This window comes from Pimephales promelas, chromosome 12 (genome assembly GCF_988280905.1).
Source record: "Pimephales promelas chromosome 12, fPimPro1.hap1.1, whole genome shotgun sequence".
NCBI lineage: Eukaryota > Metazoa > Chordata > Actinopteri > Cypriniformes > Leuciscidae > Pimephales > Pimephales promelas.
The window spans coordinates 13,346,193-13,364,390 of record NC_142780.1 but is presented as its reverse complement, the minus strand read 5'-3'; the positions used below and the strand labels follow the sequence as shown (position 1 = coordinate 13,364,390).

The 18,198-nt window shown below is 38.4% G+C and overlaps 2 protein-coding genes across 4 annotated transcripts in view; one reads left to right on the top strand and one right to left on the bottom strand.

The window, feature by feature from the left end:
- The window catches only part of cep192 (centrosomal protein 192), a 32,907-nt gene extending 20,858 nt beyond the window's left edge, over positions 1 to 12,049 (top strand). The window contains exons 33-48 of one of the 3 annotated variants that reach the window (XM_039694466.2): positions 3,000 to 3,179; positions 3,261 to 3,521; positions 3,709 to 3,830; positions 5,880 to 5,989; positions 6,078 to 6,240; positions 6,332 to 6,501; positions 6,637 to 6,760; positions 6,897 to 7,002; positions 7,827 to 8,034; positions 8,456 to 8,532; positions 8,625 to 8,720; positions 10,041 to 10,160; positions 10,303 to 10,415; positions 10,590 to 10,719; positions 10,968 to 11,026; positions 11,398 to 12,049. In XM_039694466.2, the coding sequence (XP_039550400.2) occupies positions 3,000 to 3,179; positions 3,261 to 3,521; positions 3,709 to 3,830; positions 5,880 to 5,989; positions 6,078 to 6,240; positions 6,332 to 6,501; positions 6,637 to 6,760; positions 6,897 to 7,002; positions 7,827 to 8,034; positions 8,456 to 8,532; positions 8,625 to 8,720; positions 10,041 to 10,160; positions 10,303 to 10,415; positions 10,590 to 10,719; positions 10,968 to 11,026; positions 11,398 to 11,530 (2,172 nt within the window). In that variant the 3' untranslated portion in view covers positions 11,531 to 12,049. Of the gene's footprint in view, positions 1 to 2,999; positions 3,180 to 3,260; positions 3,522 to 3,708; positions 3,831 to 5,879; positions 5,990 to 6,077; positions 6,241 to 6,319; positions 6,502 to 6,636; positions 6,761 to 6,896; positions 7,003 to 7,826; positions 8,035 to 8,455; positions 8,533 to 8,624; positions 8,721 to 10,040; positions 10,161 to 10,302; positions 10,416 to 10,589; positions 10,720 to 10,967; positions 11,027 to 11,397 lie in introns of all 3 variants that reach the window. The other 2 variants (XM_039694467.2, XM_039694464.2) reach the window with 2 other exon arrangements.
- A 1,484-nt stretch (positions 12,050 to 13,533) lies between these two features.
- Positions 13,534 to 18,071, bottom strand: LOC120495121 (ly6/PLAUR domain-containing protein 2). The gene is made up of 3 exons (XM_039694543.2): positions 17,635 to 18,071; positions 16,297 to 16,413; positions 13,534 to 14,829 (listed from the first exon to the last, which is right to left on the bottom strand). Exons 1-3 carry the CDS (start codon positions 17,771 to 17,773, stop codon positions 14,612 to 14,614), a joined length of 474 nt encoding a protein of 157 aa, XP_039550477.2. The 5' UTR covers positions 17,774 to 18,071; the 3' UTR covers positions 13,534 to 14,611.
- Positions 18,072 to 18,198: the final 127 nt, after the last annotated feature.

Here is an 18,198-nt window from a genome sequence, read left to right as displayed (position 1 = left end):
ATAGTAGGCAAGGTTTGGGACCTACTACTTAATCAGAGTGGTCCGTTAGAGACACAATTGTCGATTTTCATTTTCAATTTCCTTCCAAATTGGAGAGAAATGTAATAGCACGTTGATCTGCCAGTCGAGAATCTTGCATGCGGAGAACTCTTCTCATGTGTTTGCATAATGATGCATTTACAGATTAAAGGTTCTCTAAGTAATTTGGGGCCAAAACATTTTTTGTCACATACATCAAACGTCTCCTCACTATCGGCTAGCTGCCTGTCCCCTAAACACACTGTAAAAAACGCGGTCTCTGTAGACACCACAGGCTCCAAAAACAGCAACAAAAACAATCATGTCTCACCCGGACCACGAAACCTAACAAACAGTGTTCCAGCCAATCACTGGCAAGAAGTATTTGAGGGTGGGTCTGGGGGGTTAGTGCGCGTGCACATGAAGGGGGTGTGTGTGTGAAGGAGATAGAAGCATCAGAGGGAAGTTTGAAAAATGGCCGACACGACCAAATAGACGTCGTTCTGAAGAACAAATTAAAAAGAAGGGGTCGGATAAAGAACGTGCGAAGTTCCGAATTTACATCGGTAGCAAAGCTTTTTAACGATGGCGAGAACTCCGGCGGCAGAAGGGCTTCCAGTCCGACATTCAGGTTGCTCTGTTTTTGCTGGACAGGTGGGTAACGTTAATATGTTTTTTTTTCTTCTAAATTGACGCTTATGTTCGCCAAACCCACACAAGGATATAATTTGCTAGAAATGCACGTTCACAATTATTTCAAGAAGCACAGAAGGGAGGGGGAGGAGATGAGATGCGGAGGAGGGAGGGTCTAGCTAGCCTCCGATTTGTTTGAAAATATTCCGAACGTCAACACCCAGGATCGCTTAGAGAACCTTTAATAACCAAGTATTATACCTTTATAAAAGTTTTACTCATGATTATAATTTTAATAGAATCCATGTCCATCGCACAATGGGTTGTGGGCAATATTAGCCATTAGAGTGTGCACGGATCTGCACTATAACATATCTAAGTCCATAACATACTATGAGTATGTTTTACACACTAATTCGGAATACTATTTAGGATGGATAGTATGTAAATTGGGACAAGAGTTGTGTACATTCTAGGCTTGCCGCGATAGACTGTGTTGACGGTGTTACCGGTTTTAAGCCCCATCACCGGTGACATCACTTTCCCACCGTGACACCGCGATGTCTTGACTTTTTTTTTTTTAAGTATTCGTTTTTTGCTAAAATATTTATTTGAATTAATTAAAAATAATAATTTTCAATTATTTATTTCTGAAGAGAGCATTATAATTAAAAATGAACTGCGCAACGTGTGCCGTCACGTCACAGATCAGCAAGCATCAGGATTCCATTTAGCACGTGTGGAGACGAGAACGAGTCAAATTACAGAAAAGCAAGATAATGGCGGAAGATTTGGTGTCAAAACGCAATGCAAAAGCGCCTGTTTGGCAATATTTTGGCCAATATATATTAATGTTAATAAATGCCAATTTATAGTGTTTTACTTTTTTTTAGAGTGCTGTCATTTATGTAGGCTAAGGTCCTTTTTAAAGTTTTTATTTTATATTCGTCTCTTTTTATTTGGTTTTATCTTATTTAAACTTTGTTTAATTTATTTAGGCCTATTTTGTTTTCTACGTTAATAAACGTTTTATTTTTTTGGGCCCACAGTTTGCCGATTTTCACTTTTTTCAGCCTATGCATGGGGTTATTTTTATTCGTTCGTTATGCTAATAAAAGTTCTGTCTATATTTTATTCGTTTATTATTCTAATAAAAGTGCTGTCTAAATAAAAGTTTATTGTTTTTTTTTTTTTTTTTTTTTTTTGTCCATTCCAGCAATTGACGCTGAATTGCAATTGACGCTTATTTCGAAAGTGAAAGTAGGCCCTATGTCATTTATGTAGGCTAAGGTCCGTTTTATTTTTTTATTTTTTTTTATTTTATATTCGTCTCTTTTTAATTGGTTTTATCTCATTTAAACTTTGTGTAGGCTAATTTATTTAGGCCTATTTTATTTTCTTATTCGTTAATAAACGTTTTATGGTTCTTATTTGTTTGGGCCCACATTTTGCCGATTTTCACTTTTTTCAGCCTATGCATGGGGTTATTTTTATTCGTTCGTTATGCTAATAAAAGTTCTGTCTATAAATAAAAGTTTTATTATCAGCGAGTTGTTTTTTTTGTCCATTCAAGCAATTGACGCTTATTTCGAAAGTGAAAGTATAACGCGCACACATTTAAAAGATATTTAACCCCCCCGCCCTGCCCTCCACGGTGACACCGGGATTACCGGTGTTGTCACACGTCGATTAACCGGTGGGAAATTTTCCTCACCGCGGCAACCCTACATTCTTCATTTTGCTGCCAAATACACGAAACTGATGTTCACCAGCATTGGTAACTTGCTGCTGCATGTTTTTGAGTAAAGCGCAGCTCTGCGATAAGTTACATGCAAGCAGCTTATTATTTTGAGTGTCTCGGACAGCCTGGTTTTGCAGTAAATACTGCTCCACGTGAACTCCTTAGTACAGAGATTTTGGTTTGCTTATGTGGATTTGAAAATGCAACACGACACCATTTTTTCCCATGTTTGAAATAAGAATTGCTTATGAATCTGTTGTCAACAAAATAGACTCTGTAGTTTTCTGCCAAAATAACAGCTTCATGACAAGTCAGATAATTGGCAGAGGTATTTGTACACCATTGAGGACATATTTATGAATAAAAATATTGATTTTAAGTAATAAAATACATAAAGTACACATTGTCCCTTTAACAACCTCTGAACTCACTGTAGGTCTGTTTTTAAATGTGTGTTTTGTTTTTTTTCACTTCCAGAACCCAACTGTTGCACTCTAAGGAGTTGGTTATCCTAGGCCAATAGTTTTGTAGAACCAGTGGCTGTATATTCACATCAGAGTGTTTATTTTTTTTCTCTCTCTTTTGTCTTTCTGTCTCAACCCTCCAGCTGCAGAGTTCATTCGGCCCAGATGAGCGACTGACGCGTAACAGAGAGCTGTCAATCAAACCCAAAGAGGATGTGACTGTTCATCTGCTCTTTGCTCCCACACGCGTTGCCTCTATGCTAGCCAAACTGGAGATCAAGCAGTCTGCTCCTCGTGCCTCCCAGCCTGGGGTCAAGTTCACTGTGAGTTTATTCATAATCTCTGATAAACCGTAATATCGTGTCACAAATAGGTGGTGTTACACTTAATCATGATGTTCTCAGATCCCTTTGTCGGGATATGGCGGCACAAGTAACGTGATCCTGGAGGAGTTGAGGAAGCGTTCTGATGGCTATGTGGCCACGATTGGTGGAGTGCAGGCCGGACGTGTCAGTAAACTCTGCGTGTGCGTGCGGAACACGGGCTCACGCGCTGCCTTCGTAAAAGTGGTACCCTACAGCAATCTTCAGAATCGAGTTGTCATGGACTCGACCATTATTAGCTTATCCCCTTCACAGTTTGTTCTGAAAGAGAGAACGCAGGAGGTGAGCCAAGTGCACATTTTACTTTAGTTTAAAAAAAAAAACCTTAATATTTTGTTGTGGTGGTGATTTTTAGAAAATATTTCTTCCACATAACATTTATAGATTTTATTCATAAACTGCTTTTTGGACTGCCATCCATATTTACACCTGTATTTTTTTGGAAGATTTATCATTGCTGCTTCTACAGGTGATCACAATAGCGATGAAGGCTTCACGCAGAGAGCAGGCACTCTGTCAGTCCGCTGCCGCTCTTCTTGCAACTGTCTGCCTCTTCTGTGGGGACGAGGTCTCTCGACAACAGTTCAGGAAGTCAGTGACTTTTCTCATTTGACTCGATTGACTGAATTTTCAGACTAAATGATAATTTTAGTAAAATATTTCATAAGTGGTTTCAATTAACTATTTATTAGGGTTTTGACGATAGTATCATCAATAGATCTCGCCAATGGCAGATGCATTTGGCAACTTTTAGCATTATTATAAAGATGGTATTGTTATTAAATTAATATTAGGAACTACAATTAATTTGCCTTGCCTAAATTCATAACATCACGCTACAACACCAACACGTGTAAATGAGGACTCCTAAGAAAATGTTTTTAAAACTGACTTAAAAACTGCATCCCACATCACAATTGAATTGCAAGGTGATCCATTCATTCACAAATTGTCAAGATTTCTTGTTTTAACAGACGCAAAATTGTTGAAAAAAGATTAAAACTGCATTTTTCGTCAGTATCTGTTTCCATAGCACATTAAAAAAACTTTTAATGACACTAATAACACTAAAAACAATACAATTAGGCTACTTAATTTTTATCACTAAAATGATATAGGTAATAACAGTCTTTAGTGCACGAACACAGCACAGCTCTGCCATCTGTGAAAATCAAAAACGGCTTTAAACACAAGAAATATTCTTCTGTTTTTTTTCACTGTCATTTAATGTTAAAAATATTAAAGGGAAACTCCACTTTTTTTGGAAATAGGCTCATTTTACCACTCCCCCAGAGTTAAACAGGTGAGTTTTACCGTTTTCGAATCCATTCAGCCGATTTTCTGATATTTAGAAGAATATTAGTAAACGCACAGTTTCTGGTCTCATTGACTTCCATAGTAGGAAAAAAATATACTATGGAAGTCAATGAGACCAGAAACTGTCTGGTTACTAATATTCTTCTAAATATCAGAAAATCGGCTGAATACATTCGAAAACGGTAAAACTCAACTGTTTAACTCTGGGGGAGTGGTAAAATGAGCCTATTTCCAAAAAAAGTGGAGTATCCCTTTAAGTCAGTAAAATTAAGATAGTCGCTATAGGCCTACCATTATATCCATCGTCGTCTCTGAGAGAATGCGGCGTTAATGCAGCGACAGATGCCGAAAGCACAGTCCGGTTTTATTTTCACATTCAGGGAATGAGCGTGTTTACTTGCACGTCCTTAACCCGATTATGCTAAATAATATGTGGTCATGTAAACGCATTAACCCGTTTTTCTTTATCAGTCAAGTCATAAGTTTGTATAAACCGATCAACTCAGATTTTTTCCCCTTACCCTGATTTCCCCCGGCATTTAAAACACATTAACCCGCGTTCTTTGGGCTTATTCAAGTGCGCATATGTGAAGTGCATCCAGGTAGAGAGAGCGCTGGTAGGAGGACATATCGCAAAATCCGACTCTTTCTTGACCCAAGAAATTATTAAAACGTGTTTTCTCCTGCAGAAATAGTCAAAATGCTGCATCTGTAACATATATATTACAGATGTTGTTGCAGATGAATAAATACAGTATACATTACTTTTGATCATTTTGATCCATTCTGGCTAATAAGTTAATAGATTCATAATGTAAAATTAAATTTCTTTTTCAAATAAATGATATTCTCAATTTATGTACTTTTCCAATGAAAAAATAAGTAAACTTACCAAATAATGTATTTTCTTAGAGGCTTCTAATTGAACATGGGGCAATGTGTTTTAATCTGAGGCAACCACTGATCTATATAGGATGACATTATATTATTATATACTATTTAATATCATTCTATAGATCAGTGGAGGCAACCAACTCTTTACAATACAGATAGTTTCAAAGCAGCTTTACAAAGCGCTCTATAAATAATTGTGACTTGACTATTACATTTTTTTTTTTAAGTGTTGCATGTAGCCGTCCGTAGTGCACTGGAGATCTTTTTGGAAATTAAACATGATTCACACTTACCTGCTGAGGACATTACCTCCTTGAGGTCCTTATTAAATATCGAATTCATGATTCGAATTTGAATATGTGAGGATTTTTAGACATTGTGTGATGGTAAATCATGTTTTATGATTTAGTATTTTAATATGTTTTCAAGGCTACTACAAATCAAACCAGAAGCAGGGAATAAAGTACTGTCTGAGAACAGCTTACTGAAGAGTATCCCCTTTGATGAAATGTTCCTCGGGGAGGAGCAGGTTCAGGAGGGTAAGATATGCTCAAATTGAATCTTTTACTCAATTGACCTTGGTTGTGAATTATTTATTTTTTGGCTTTATGATTGCTTCGTTTTCAGCCTATGATTTGCCTCAGAGGCCAAATGAAGCTCAAATTTTCTATAGCAATATGAGCAAAGTGATGCTGTCACTGTTTGGCACTGTGGAAATGTCAGACTCTGGAGAGAGCGACCATATGGAGTCCATCAGACCTTCACAACGGCAGGCTTCTGAATCGGACAGGTAATCATCATCAACGGATAACATAGTGAGCACAAATAAATGCTTTCAGACTTCAGGTGCTTATGAAGTTAATGTGTAGTTCTCCACGCAGCGGTTTGGGGTCATCGGGCCGTTACATCAGTAATGTTTCTCTGGACGTGCTGCCAGTCAAAGGTCCTCCATTAAGCCCATCGGGACCGGTGCTGAAACAAACGGAGCTGAACCCGGAGAACACCTGGAGCATCAAGCCTGAACAGCTGGTTCTCACTGCACCCACTATCAGTAAGACTCATTTGAGTTTAGGAATGTGATATTGAAAATGACCTCAAGTGGTTTAAGTGTTAGAACATTAGTATGTGTTTGAAGCATATGCACTTAACATAGTGGGGATGTTGTTTTCTGTTGGTGTATTTGCAGACAGTGCAGCTGACACCAGGCATGTGCAAATACTGAACCGCTCAAACAGAGAGCTGAGCTTTGAGCTGTCCTGGCCTGCCCACTGCCTTACCATCACCCCACAGCACGGAGTCATTGAACCTCAGTACGAGACTTGCATATAAACAACACCAGGAAAATCAATGAAACGCACTCACCTTAACATTTTGCTCTCACATTTCATTTAAAGCACATAAATATTTGGCAATAAATTAATCTATAGCCATTTTTTTTGTTTTCAGGAGCCACTTGCAAATCCTTATCAGTCCCAATCCCTCTCTGGCAACCAAATCCTCAATGCTGCCCTGGAGTGGACAGATCTATTTACAATGTGATAACCAACAGAAGGTATAGTTTCACTCAAAAAAATAAATAAATAAATAGTTTTCAAGGATTGTCTCTAGTTTATATATCAACAGGTGAGACATGCTGTTGATTTACCACAGAAAATCATTTTAACGTAATGGTCTTATTCATATTTCTGGTTTTCCGTTTCAGTCTGACTGCTCTGATCAGATTTGTTTGTAGCTATTCTGCCTGTCTCTTTCTTATGCCACGTAAAATGCAAACATGCTGAAATTGTTGCAGAAACAAGGTTGTTGCAAAATGCAGATCAAGCAGAACATTTCAGTTTACTGCTTGTCCGCCTGGCCTACACTCCTTTTTTGAGACAAGCGGAGATGGCAGGAGTTACGTTTGCCAGCCTCACCCGTTTCTGCCGCTGCCTCATAGATAGTGTAGTAGTCCAGCATCGCGGCTTACCATTGACATCCTGTAAGACCGCATATGAATTGCAAACCTCTCCGTGTTGCTAATGCTAATTTGCCATTGGAAATGAAATTTCTTCGCCATAGAAGTCAATGCAGAGATTCCTGAAACAAAACGGCTCCATGGGGAAAACAAATCGGATCTAAACCGTTGCGATACACAATGGGGACAGTCAATCCTTTAGATCAGATTCCAGTCAGAGAAAAATAATCAGATTTGAACTGATGGTGTGAACAGTTGCACAAGCATATGGTGTAACGCATTCAACAAATGTACATAAAAAAAAAACAAAAAAAACACTTAAATTCTTCTGTACAAAATGCAGATGTGTTACTGTGGGTGCAAATAAATCATCATGGTGTTGCTCTCTCCATAACATCTATTCTTATGTCTCTATTTTGAAGTCCATCAAAGTCCAAATTCGACAGGATCTGGCCATGGATGTCTCCTCCACTAGCTGTGCCACAGACCGCTCTTTATACCCACTACCACCTCAGGCCGAGACCCCTCCCGTACTAGGACAGAAGCCTCAGAGCAGCAGCGCCCAACCTCAGGTGGAGATCAAGAACCGAACCCTGGTCTTCTCACCCACTGCCTCTGGAGAGTCATCAGGTATCCTTAGAACCGGCCGTCTGAACTTTATCATTATCATTAATTAAAATTGCGTTTTGTAATTTTGTCTTCAATATAAAAGGCCCAGTTGTCCCGTTTTATGTCCGCTATGTCACTTTCTCAAAAATCAACTGTCGTTATTTGTCCAGTAACAGGATTTTGATCAGTTTGAGACATTAGATCAGGGTTTCTCAAACTCGGTCCTGACCCTGATCAAACACACTTACCTGTGACTTTCTAGTGATCCTGAAGACCTTGATTAGCTTGCTAAGGTGTGTTTGATCAGGGTTGGAGCTAAACTCTGAAGTGACAGTGGCCCTCCAGGACTGAGTTTAAGAAACCCTGCATTAGATCTTTCAATAGAAGTCGGAAATCTTGGCCTATTAAGATTGTGTAAGGAAAGCTTCTTTCCTTTGTACAGAGTGTTCCCTGGAGGTGGAGAATCATGGAGAGGAGGTGAGGTGGTACCTCTCTTCATTTGCACCTCCATATGTGAAGGTGTGTGATATGTTGGCACTTGTAAGAATTTTGAAACCTTTCATTCCTGAGGGATTTATTGATTTTGAATTTGCTGTTGTCTCTTGGTTCAGGGCGTTGATAGCAGTGGAGATGTTTACCGTGCCACATACTCTGCCTTCAGGTGTGAGAAGGTATCTGGGACTTTGGGGATTCAAGAGAGGATGAAGGTAGGGCTGTGTCAACATCTTAGCCCCTTTTCCACCAAAGCATTTTGAGAGCCGGTTCAGAGCCGGTGCCTGCGCGCGAACCAGTTCTTTTTGTTTCGACAGCCAAAGAACCGGTTCGCGGCTGGGAAAACTGGTTCCAAAGCGGCACCAACTCTTTTCTGGATTAGAACCGTTCTTTTAGCACGTCATGTTTACGTCGGGGGCGGGTTTAGATGTGTTTTAAACATATTTTTTGACCATCGCAAAACCAGGAGAAACTGCAGAAACGCGCAAGCGTTTTTATTTATTTTTTATTTGAAACGTAAGCAAAGAAGTAAACAGTCACGATATAGAACAAATAAATGGAAAGAAAAGACACAAGACAGGGGTACATAACTTATCAGAAAAGATTAATAATAATAATAATAAATAATAATAATAATTCGTTACATTTATATAGCGCTTTTCTGGACACTCAAAGCGCTTCACATAGAAGGGGGGGATCTCCTCAACCACCACCAATGTGCAGCATCCACCTGGATGATGTGACGGCAGCCATATTGCGCCAGAACGCTCACCACACACCAGCTTACTGGTGGAGAGGAGACAGTGATGAAGCCAATTGGTGTATATGGGGATGATTAGGAGGCCATGATGGACAGAGGCTACTGGGCAAATTTGGCCAGGATGCCGGGGTTACACCCCTACTCTTTCGAAAGACATCCTGGGATTTTTTTTTATGACCACAGAGAGTCAAGACCTCGGTTTAACGTCTCATCCGAAGGACGGTGCTCTTTTTGACAGCATAGTGTCCCCATCACTTTACTGGGGCGTTAGGACCCACACAGACCACAGGGTGAGCACCCCCTGCTGGCCTCACTAACACCTCTACCAGCAGCAACCTGGCTTTCTCAGAAGGTCTCCCATCCAGGTACTAACCAGGCTCAGCCCTGCTTAGCTTTAATGGGCAACCAGTCTTGGGCTACAGGGTGATATGGCTGCTGGCAAATTGCATATCAAACGAAAAGATTAAAAGACTTGCATATTTTAATTGTTTTTAAAGTTTTCTTGGTACACGAGTTCGAGATAATCCCACTAAATAATGTACTTGCAAGCGTTTCTAGCGACGTGCACAGTGACGTAACGACATCGTTCCCTGGGCGCTCTAGTCAGTGGATAAACAAACAGGTTCTGAATGGGTTCGCAAGTTGAACCAACTTTGAACCAGCACCAGTTCTGAACCAGTTCTTTTTTCGGTGGAAAAGGGGTACTTGTCATCTCTGGCAGCTCTAATGCAATTTATCCTGATTTAACCCTTCTTTGGTGGGGTTTTGTTAAAAGGTTCCATTCACTTTCCTCCCACGTGACCGAGGGGATTATGCCCAGTTTTGGGATTTGGAATGCCACCCTGCAGCCAAACCTCAGCACAAGAGCCGCGTTCGCTTCCAGCTGTGCGGCTCTGTAAGTCTCTTGAATCCAGTGCTCTGTAGTTTCTTTATAACCATACCAACCTAGAATCAATAAGTAATACAATACATGGGTGATCTAATTGGGAATGGCAGTCTTTCACAGTTTTTGAGTGTGTTAATGTTTGTGTGTGCAGGGCATAAGAGCAGGAGAAGGAGCGAGTGTTAAAGAAAATTGCTCGTTGGTGAAAACGGAAGCCACTGTGAAGAACCGGAAGAGACTGGAGTCTGCAGGCTCAAAGACCGGCGGGTAAGACGGTCTTTTTCACACTGAAGGACTACTGACCGTCTGTCTTATTAACATGCAGAACTCAACGTTATAGATTAGATTAAGATGCAGATTGTAGAGAAAGATTGAACTTTCTCCTTTTCATTTTTCAAACATTTCATAGGGCATATTTTGCTGTTTCTTTGATTCATTCAGATCTTCAACTGAGAACCAAAAGAGGGGAGTGTATGCACCCCAAAGTCTGTACACATTTCCTGCCACGCGTGTGGGCGTCACCAGCACGCTGAAGGTTAACTTCAGAAATAACTCTTTCGACACACATGAGGTGAGTGTTATGTTACTACTTTTGAAGGTCATTAATGCGGCAATAACTAATCAATACAGACACCTCACAGTAGTTTAAAGTTCTGTTTCTATGAGGAGAAGAATTCACAGAGCAATTATTTACCTATAAAATACATTCAAGTCCTAACAACTTCAGTCATATTGCATGTTGATGTGTGCAGTGTTATTATTGCTGCTCCTAAATGTCTGGCATGAGACTTATTTTGAGCTTTTCTAATTAACTTGCAGCTAAAATTCATAAGTCCTAAAGAGCCTTTCCACATCAAGCATTCAGATTATTCTCTAAGGTGAGTTAAATTTTCTCTTGCTTCATCTCTATTAGTAGTAAGTCTTACTGTTTGCTCAAGCCAATTTAAGAAATAAGCAAGTAGAGATTTTATTGAAGCGTTCCATGTCACTTCCTGCTGCCAATGCCTGATGTGAAGGCTCTGAACCTGAGCTCTGCCACAGGTCGGCTAGATTTTTTAAAATGTTTTATTTGTAGCATTGTGTGATTGTGTATGTGTACTAAATGTGTGTGTGGTGTTAAATAATTTTTCATTTGAGTTTGCTGCACCGTATGCATGTGTTTGTGTACTAAATGTTATATATGTATATATATTTTTTTTTTTTTGTATTGTGGAATTCATGTTCAACATTTTTCCATGCGTCTTTCTAGATCACAACACTACATCAACCTCCCTGTACAGTTCGTGCCGGCCACTGCGGGCCAGTTTTTCGGCACGTTACTCGTACAGACGGGCACAGACGCTAAACTGGCCATAGAACTCAACGGAGAAGCCTTTCCATAAAGACCTGCTCGACATACCGCTCACCGCCAGCAGAGGCCACTGCAAGATGAAGATAATAATGAAGAGACATACTTGAACCTTTTTCTTGTAAATGTTTTGCAAAAGAATGTCAAGCTTTGTGTTTTCCCCCACCCTTAGTTTTTCTAGTTGTCAACTATCTTATACTTTCTTTGGATATAAGCACCATGCAATATGGATATTATATATCCAGCATCACTTCTCCACTTTTGTCACCATTTGTATGTGTTTGCCACGGTTTATCACCTTCGTATCACTGATGTAATGTTTTCTGCCTTGTTGTAATGATTTGTTTCATTTTGTGTAACTATTAACATGAGCTCACCTGTTGATAGAAGTGTTATCACAAAATGAGGCTGGACTAATATTTTAAAGAGATTTGAATCACCATTAGTTGAAGATTGCATATGCTCTATTCAGCACAAAAATCGTTGTTGTTTTTTTTGTCTGTCGTAGGTATTTATTTTAAATCAGTTCTTGATGAATAAAAAAATAATTTTATTTATTGGTGAATTGTCTTCCACTAATGTGTATCCTACCTTTTACTATGTAATTTATGCGGGGCATCAGTTAAAGTTCACCTAATTATAGCTTATGACATGTTAATGTGACCCCGCCCACTGAGAGCGCGCACTGTTCAAACGCTAATGTTGAGGCAAACTAATCAACTGTTATCCAATGCAAGCTAATGCAATGCACATATCAAAATAATGAATCCTTAACTTTGAAATATGTATTATAAAATGTAAATGGTCTACTTTAAAAATATGGAAATAGAATTTCCTTTTCAAGATGTTTCCAACTCTAACTTTGAACCAATTCTACACAATTGCCCATATAACCAATTTGACCAGGATTTGCAGCTATGACTAAAATGTTTATTTATTTTTTTATGTTGTCCTTTCAATTTTTTCTTGTCTGACTCACCTGAATGAAAGGCTCATTATTATTGCAGGTCTTTTGTTTCTCTCAGGTGAGAATCACCTAATTATACATGATATAACCCAAATGACAGTTTTATGTGAACGATTAGGCAGGATGATTTTCAGGTCATTGTGAAGAAAAAACTCTAGGCGACAACATCCATTATTCAAAAGTCTTGTGGACGCTTATTTCGTATGTGTTTTGTGGCCTTATTTCAGAAATTTTCATTTTTTGTTTTTTCAATAACCACGCATAAGAAATATTATCTCAAAAATACAAACATGTACATGTTGCTCACATTTTATGGTTGCCCTGTTTGTGCTAAATAGAGTGTAATTTCACCTGTGCCATTAATATGTTTATAAGCACAGATGTCAGGGCATGTCAGAACATCTCAAGGACCCCAAATACACCTTGGTCCCCAGAGGGTTAATACCCGTTTGCCTGAACTTTAACTTTGAAATGTTTTAACTGATGCCCAGCCTCTTACTTCTCAAACCTTTTACGTTATGCCATTCTATGGGATCGTGCTGGGAAAACAGAAAATAGCATTGTGCTTTACGAATTACCCATCGCTTGTTGGTAAATGGCGTGTACCACAGATTGCTTTGCCGATTGGCAAGGGGGTGCGTTTCCCAACACCATAGTTGCTCACCTGTTAGAAACTTGTTGGTTGGCAATGGGAAATTGCATTGTAACCAACAATTGGGAAACGCACCCCAGTTTGAGATCATCCATCTAAAACAAGACACGGATAGCTGCAGGTTGGAGTAATGGGTGTGCCGAGAGGTGAATTTCTATAAAAGAAACTAACCTTAACCCTGCCCTACACCCTGACAGACCACTTTCGCGACCAATTAATAATTTTCTCTCCACGCCTTATCCTTCTTCACGAATCAAACTGTCGTCACACCCATTATTAGGCTGTGTTTTATCAGCAGTAGGACAACAAAACAAGGTTATTCGCAAAATGCATTGAGTTTTAATTTACAGTTCCATAGTGTATCATTACCATTTAAAAGTAAGTTTTGAAAGTTAATTTGTTACGATGAAACAGAATATTAGTACCGCGGTTTTTTATTTAAGCAAAAACAGAGATCATAAATAAAGGGCCTGAATTGTTAACATTTCATTATACACAGGCCATAATTTGTGCAACTCTTGCCAACTTTAAAATTCTTCATACGTTTTCATAAACAATTACTTAAATATCATCAGATGTCTGGAATAGGCTACTTGGTATCCAGGCTAATGAACTGGCCTCCTTATTTTCCACAAAAATGACGTTAGTAGGCTAATAAAGCAGGGAAAATGACATTTTCTAGATAGCTCAGTTGAGTAGTTACAACAGCGGTTCTCAAACTGGGGGCCGTGGCCCCCTGGGGGGCCACTAGATGGCGCTAGGGGGGCCGCAAAGAAATTCTAGAATATGAAATTATTTGTAAAAAATTATTTTACCTGTATGTAAGTTTGGATTGTCCTATGTGAAATCTGCATTGCATGATTTCTTTTATATTGTAAAACTTGTATAAAATTGTATGTCTTCTATATTGAAAAAGTATTTCTTTAAGTAGAGTAGAATTTTTTTTTTGTTTCTTGCTGAAAAAACAGATTGCTGTTCAAATTTGCAAACCAAACTTGAGCCACTGTCATTTACTACCTTAAAATGTAAGAAGTTTAATGCACTTTTTTACAATCAGCAAATTAATTTTTCAGTGTTCATCTTTTACTATGAACATCACAAATGTTCAGTATTCAATACTTTTGTTGCACTTTTCAGACAATATTACTGTTAACTGTCAAAACCATTTTTTATAAAAAATTGTTATATTTAATGAAATGTACAATTTAACTAATTTTGTATATTCAAAGACATAAAGCTACAAACAGAACTGTTGTTCCAGCATTGTACAAATTCATTTGGTTTTGGTACAATCTAAAATTTGTAAGTAAAATTGTACGTTTGAGGATGTTTTCGTTATGAGTTTTCTTTTGGGGGGCCACAAAAGGATTCACCCTACACAAGGGGGACTCCTCCTGAAAAAGTTTGAGAACCACTGAGTTACAAGGTTCAATATGAAGAACAGTTTAGTCCATGATGGGATTGAATCCATCAATACCCTTTGATTGTTTCTCATTTCAAGTGTTCTGCCTGAAGAGGAGGGTGATGAGGAGCAGAGGTAGGACCATCAGCCACCTGTGCAGTGAAACGCTGGCGGCTCCACTGTAGTTACACAGGTTACCGTTACAGCATGTCACCTGCACTCCATCTCCATTGCTGTCCACAGAGGCAGATGCAGCGGCACTTGCGCAAATTTTTGAATAGGAGCAGGATTTCACAATGGCTGTTAGACTTCCTAAAAAGACAAATACAAAGTTATCTACAGTAGTTTTCCCTCTACCATGTTGAATAATTGTTTATTTTTTTTTACCTCTTGAAATCTGTTCTTGCCTCAATGATTTAGAAGCTCTCTTTTTTCTTTTCTTTTTTTTTTTTTTAGCAAGGCCACTTAGTATAGCCTAATTCTAAAACTTCAGGTTATGTTACTATGAAATCTTTAAAGGAGTAGTTCACTTTGAAAAAACTTTTGCTGATAATTTACTCACCCCCATGTCATCCAAGATTTCCATGTCTTTCTTTCTTCAGTTGAAAAGAAATGAAGGTTTTTGATGAAAACATTCCAGGATTTTCTTCATATAATGGACTTCAATGGGAACCAAACGGTTCAAGGTTCAAATGAGAGTTTCAGTGCAGCTTCAAAGCGCTTTAAACGACACCAGACGATGAATAACGGTCTTATTGAGTGAACTGATTGGTCAATAAAAAAACAAATAAAAAAGTTTAAGTTTTATAAGCTCAACTGCTCGCCTTGCTCTGTTCAGTGATGGGCGTTCGTGACTCTCCTGTTCAAACTCGTTCATCAAAATGAACAAATCTTTTTTCAAGTCATGACTCGAAGGGTCCTATAAGACCCTTATTCATAGTCTGGTGTCGTTTAAAGCCCTTTGAAGCTGCACTGAAACTCTCATTTGGACCTTGAACTGTTTGGTTCCCAATGAAGTCCATTATATGGAGAAAATGAGTGAACTACTCCTTTAATGATTTTTATGGGATATTGTAAATTAAATCAGTAGAATAGACCACAAATGCAGTAGCCTAACATGGGTAATATTGTCTTTCTTTTTTTTTTTCTTTAACAGTTACAGTGGAATGCATATAAGAGAACATAATGAGGAAAAGAACGCAGGGTTACATTCTTTTTTCTTTGCATTCCGCAAGTGTCACTGAATGCAGAGACTGACAAAATATCTTGCCATAGATATTCTTGTGTTAGCCTAAGCCTATATCACATATTAAAGTGTCAAACGTCTGAAAATAAGGGGAATTGACGGTTCATTCTGTCACACTGGCGGATAAGGATCATTTGTAGGGCAAAGCTTATTTGAAATGTTTCGTTTCAGCCTTTTTGTTTATGTTCCCCAGAATGGAAGTGCCTCCTGTTTGCTTCATATCTCTTCCGATGTGGCGGTAAATGTTTTGTTTTTCTTGTTGTTTCTCTTCGCACGGCAGGCTACATTACAAGCTATCAGAATTTCATCTTACTGTTTGCAGCTGCAACAAATTGCATATATTTGCTCATGTTTGGGCCTCTTCAAATGAGCTCATTTAAGTCATAATATGAGCCATAAAACCCAGATGTATTATATATTACAGACCTCGGATAAAAGAAGTTTGGCAACATATTTTGTGAGTGTCTTATCTTACTTTCATTTTCATGGACTTTTAGGGTATGTACCACAGTGATCTGAGGTAATGTGCTCACCTTTTGTGCCTACAGTGGTCATACAGGTGTCCAGAGGAGCCTGGCAGTCCTGAGAGTTTTTGTTGCAGTCTTGATTTGATGTCACAGAGCCACACATGTAACACTTAAGCGCACTTACTGCAAAAGAACAAACAAAGGCTGTTCTTAAAGAAATACATGAATTTATGTTATCAATATTCAATTGAATTGTCATTTTTATTATGCAATCTAACAGTTGAAATTCACAATAAAGAACACTGTATTCTAATATTTCACCACCTTTGAAACTGTTAGTGCTGGAAAATGTTGTTTAGTTTACACAATACACATTCAGGTTAGGTCGGGCTAAATATGGGCTCTATGCACGGCGTTATTTCCGGTGAAGCATTAGGGATGCTCGATAACTTCCGCCGATCATAGAGTCCAATGCAATACCGAGAATTTATATTGAATTTTATACTCCATGGTTATACTAATGAAACGTTAGTCACAAAAACAGATAAAACAGACACCCCTCGTTGTGTTTATGCTTTTTTTTAAATTATATTAAATAAACATAACTATATATAAAATTACATCTAAACGTATGTACGTTTCGTTTCAAAGACGGGAGGACAGTAAATATTGAAGACTCTGCCATAATCCCGTTTTCTCCGGTTTTCCTCCGCTTTAATCTACACAACCGGAAATGGACGAGCATCCTTACGTCAAATGCGGAACTTATGCGTGCATATAGCCCATTAACAGTCACTTACATAATCATGGAAAGGGCTAGAACATATGGTAGCCTACCGTTTAAAAGTTTGGGGATATTTTTCTCTTTTTTTGGAAAAACATTATACTTTCATTTAGCAAGGACGATTAAAAATACTGTTCTTTTGAACGTTCTATCACTAAAAAAATCCTGAAAAAGTATGGTTTCCACAAAGTTTCCGTTTTAAAGTGATTTCCGATGAATCACGTGACATGGAAGACTGGACGCTTTGCCATCACAGGAATAAATACAACTTTCAAATTTATTAAAATAGAAAACTGTTATAACATTATTAGTACTGTTGTAATAAAATTATTAATATAGTAATACTGTACACAATACTGTTTTACTGTATTTTTAATCAATTAAATACAGCTTTAGTGAACATAGGCTATATAACATTCAAAATTCTACAGACTCGAAATTGATAATATCAATCCTTTTTTAACCATACATTAATTCTTACCACTGTTTCGAAATAGCAAATGGATTTTCATTCAACCACAAAATTAGACAGAACTGTTCTTTCAAAATGGATTACAAAATATTAACCATGAAAGCACGTTGACAATCCAAAATGCAAGCAAGTGAATGAAAAGCCATACCTGAGTGTACAGTTAGAAGTAAAAAGAGCAGACTAGAAAGAGTCTCCATGTTGCTGAAGCACTGTCTGGATGTGTGGGAGAAGTTCGCTGGGTGTTTCTGCTTCTGACTGAAACTCACTGTCTCCTCAGATCCACCCATGCAGACATTCCTTCACTTGTCCTTTAGAAAGAACAAGTGAAAGAAGCCACACGTCAGCACAGCTGGCATTCCCTCATACTTTTGGCCTTGTGTCACATTGTGCATTCTTACACGACAACTGTTAGATTTGAATTTTACAAACAGAGCATTTTGTAGTCACGGGTGATGTCATATCCTTCTCGGCTTTACGACTGAGACGTATTAGTGTAAGAAAATTCAGACTAATCTAGACTGACTTTAGTGAAAAATTCAGTAGCAATTTATTCAATCATAAAATACGAGGGCACATTTACACTCTAGCTCGAGTCTGTAAATATGGTTTGTTTATCTGATATCATCATCATGGTGTGTACAATATGTTCCCTCCCTTCTGAGTCCAGACTAAACAGGTCGGACTGCTTCCTCTAATGGTTGAAACTACCACA